Genomic DNA, 3692 nt, shown 5'->3' with positions numbered 1-3692 from the left:
CCCCATAGAGGTGGCCTAATTACTCCTTTTAGAAAAGTTCGATATCATTTGAAAGAATACTCAAGTCGTGCACCGCAAAATTATAAAGAGTTATTTAATCTTCGCCATGCTTCATTGAGAAATGTAATTGAATGAGCATTTGGCGTTCTCAAAAAAAGATTTCCCATAATCAGAAGTACAGCTGAACCGTTTTACTCATGTGAAACACAAGCACGAATTTTTTTAGCTTGTTGTATTCTACACAATTTTTTGTGTGAGGAAGACCGTGATAAAGAAATTGAAGAAGAAGTGATGGAAGAGACTCTAAATGCTACTCCTGAAGCACAATTTCAAGCTCCGAGAGACGTAAATGAGGATAGTATTCGAGGAGAGCAAATCCGAAATTCTATTGCAAATGCTATGTGGGCTGATTATGTGTCTCATCCCGACAATGAAATCAATATGTCTAATTAGTCTTTTCGTACTTGTAATAACTATGCAATTGACATTGTGATTTATTTATGATTGATTATTTGTTTGTTAGGTAATGGCTTTAATTTTAGATATGACTAGTAGATTTTAAAAGATTTGAACTTGCTACTGCTTGTGATGAATTATTCTACTATTATATAATATTTCTTTAGCTTGTGTTTGTGTATTAGGAATGGCAAAGAAATTAAAAGACGGAGAAAATGTGAAGAGAGAAATGCTAATGTGGACGCCTCAAATGGATGAGTTTTTCCTTTAAGCTATGCTTACACAGCAATATCATGGAAATAGAATTGACGGCACATTTACCTCTACTGCCTACACAAACATGGTTAACGAGTTGCATGAGAAGCTCAATATGAATTTCAGTAAATCTCATTTAAAAAATCGCCTCAAGACACTCAAAGATCATTTTGCACAGTGTTATGACCTGTTCCGCGGAGTAGGTTTAAGTGGATTTGCTTGGAATTCTGAAACCAAATTATTCGAGGCAGACAATGAAGTTTGGGATAGCCTAATAGAAGTATGTATTTTTTGGCGCCATTCTTTTGTTAAACTCATTTATTCAATTTAAAATTTGGTGAGGTAGTCAAAATGCTAAGTTATATTATGGAATTCTTTATGTTGAGTTTTTAATTATTGTGTTGTTTATTATTGTTACCTTGAGATATCTTCAGTATAAGTTTATGTACTTGTAGAATATTATATCATTAATATATTTTAAGTAGATAGATGAGTGTTTATTTTTATAAAGTCTATCCGGGTAATTTATTAATCAAAAAGTTGTACTAACAAATTCTCTCTTAAACATGTTAGGCAAAGCCTGATGCTATTAAATGGAAAACAAAGAAGATCCATAACTACAATGAGCTTGCGGAATTATTTGCTAAAGATAGAGCAACAGGGGCTGCTGCTGGAACTGCCAAAGAAAAGAAAAAACAGTGGTCAAAGACAACTTTTGATCAACCCGAAACACTTGAGGATGTTGATCGTCTTTTATCTACTAACAAGGTGACACTGGAAAACTTAATTGTTGATGATGATGTATTTATATCTTCCATGCCATCTTTAGAAGAAGTGCAGATGAACTTAAATTCATCTAAAAATAAGAAAAGAAAACGCGAGGAAGACGAATCTATGACCTTAAAGATTATGTCTTCACTTGAAGCTGTGGGAGATGCTATCAAAGAAGGAAATGCTATACTCAAAGACAGTAATATCATAATGGAACGATCTCGTCAACGAGTGTATAGCGGAGAGGAGATTTATAACGAATTGGAGCTGTTGAACTTGGAACCAAATATAATTTCCAAAGCATATCTTTTATTGATTAAAGATCAGGATAGTGCACAAGCCCTCTTTGGTTGCCCAGCTCGAATCCGAAAGACTATATTGGATGAGTTACTTGGGCGTAATGCTGCTTGAGTAGTCTGTGAAATGTCTTGGTTTTTAAATTTTTAGTAGGAACCCTAAATTATGGCCATACTTATATTCAGTACTTTGCTTTTGTTTATTATTCATGGATGTCTAGGATGCTTCTTAATTTTTAAAAAATATTATGATTTTGTATTTGGTTTTATACATCTTAGCGCATAACCAGACTTAAGAGTCCCAAAATCTATATGAATTTGGGTAATTTATATTACATCAGCTTATTCTCCTGCAATGCACCAAAACTAATGTCTAATTGCAATCACAAGATAGCATATAAGTTTTTATAAAAAAGAATTTGGCAGGATATTTTGAATCCATGTGTTTAAAATTTGAAAATGTGTCAATAAGGTGACTACAAATTTAATTTAACTTAAATATATCGTATTCGTGTATTTAAGATAAAAAAAATCTGTCAAATAAATATAAAAAATACATAAAATGTAAATTGAAAATTTTCTTTTCTTTTCTTTAGTAACCATGGAACAATCAAAAGAAAATTTGTCACCACTTTTTCTTTTCTTTCTGATATGTAATGGAACACAAGAGAGAAGTTTACGGAAATTCCATTTCTTTTCTTTTCTATTATATTCTATAGCCTTCTTTTCTTTTCTTTTCTTTTGAAATTCTGGAACATAGCGTAAAAGCATGCTAAGAAAGAATATCAAGAAAGAATATCATCATCAGAGAGGTTGTGAATTCCCTGGTTCGTGTCCTACAAAAAAAAGGAACAAACAGATGTTAGGAGTTGATACAAAGCAATACATTTCCAATTAAATAAGCCTAGTAATAATTCTCTTTCGCAGCCACAACAATCACTTATTGATCTAAGGTCCAAAGATTACTAGCATATAAATATTGCCAAATATCTAATTAAGTTTCATAGAAAAACCACTGTAACTTACCTTATTTTCTCTTACTTAATACGAGGTATCATTGTTAAGATCTACGTGAGTTTTGCTATTTTTTGGGTAATTCTATTCAACTACATAAGTTATAAACAATTCTTTCATGTAAGTTTTATTGTTGAGTAATGTAAAATTTTAACATGAAAGAAATAACAAAACAGATTGTATAAATAGCATAAGACCTTGATAAACCAATTAATAAATACCTGGTTAATAGTTTTTCCAAACTTGTCAAGCATCTTGTCAACCACACTAGAGGCAACATGGATGTATTCCGTCCAATGAAGATCATCTTTATTGAGTGTGACTTCTGCGAATTTTTGAATCTCAGCAGCAAGCTCTGAACGAGGTACAGAAGTCTTGTTATCATTACCTCTCGTATCAAGTGCATTAACAATGCACGCAACATCACCAATTGCATGCTGGAGTAACCCACCTGCAAGGCGTGCAGACTCAGTTTGAGGTTTTAAACGCTGGTTTAAGGACGATGCATCAGGTGCAAAAATTTCAGAAAATGTTGAGCGACCCTCTATGAAAACCCTATTTTTTGGGCCCATTTGTAGCTCGACAAACCACCTCAGTCTCAACTCTTCTGCGTTTACTCATGGATAGATGAGGAGAGGTGTGTTCCTCATCCTCGTTGCCTCCTGCATTCTCAGTGACTAAACTCTCTCTGTACTCCTCCCATGAATTTACCAGCAGGTCCTAAACATTAAATAGATGGTTAGTCTAATAGAATTAAAAAAAACTCTAAAACTAATAGTTGGAATCTGGAAAAATATACCCTCATGTCTTCCGACTCCTTTGTCCAAAAGGTACCTTGACCTTCTTTTTTTTTTTATCATGGGTAAGCTTATAAAACTCAACACGTGTCAATTGGCGTTC

General features: G+C 33.2%; 1 protein-coding gene across 1 annotated transcript; it reads left to right on the top strand.

Annotated features, from left to right (window-relative positions):
* Nucleotides 1-291: 291 nt before the first annotated feature.
* On the top strand, nt 292-1893 carry LOC141673315 (uncharacterized). Its single transcript, XM_074480051.1, has 3 exons — nt 292-443; nt 760-991; nt 1285-1893. The coding sequence occupies exons 1-3, from the start codon at nt 292-294 to the stop codon at nt 1891-1893; spliced, it is 993 nt and encodes a 330-aa protein (XP_074336152.1).
* The last annotated feature ends 1799 nt before the right edge of the window (nt 1894-3692 follow it).

Source organism: Apium graveolens, chromosome 7 (genome assembly GCF_009905375.1).
Source record: "Apium graveolens cultivar Ventura chromosome 7, ASM990537v1, whole genome shotgun sequence".
Classification (NCBI taxonomy): domain Eukaryota; kingdom Viridiplantae; phylum Streptophyta; class Magnoliopsida; order Apiales; family Apiaceae; genus Apium; species Apium graveolens.
Note: the sequence above shows the minus strand (reverse complement) of the source record. Positions and strands in the feature narration are given on the sequence as shown.

Coding starts and splice junctions, on each gene's coding strand:
- LOC141673315 (XM_074480051.1), top strand. CDS start 292: ATGGAAGAGACTCTAAATGCTACTCCTGAAGCACAATTTCAAGCTCCG. Junction 444..759: donor CCCGACAATGAAATCAATAT/GTCTAATTAGTC, acceptor TCATGGAAATAG/AATTGACGGCACATTTACCT. Junction 992..1,284: donor TTTGGGATAGCCTAATAGAA/GTATGTATTTTT, acceptor TAAACATGTTAG/GCAAAGCCTGATGCTATTAA.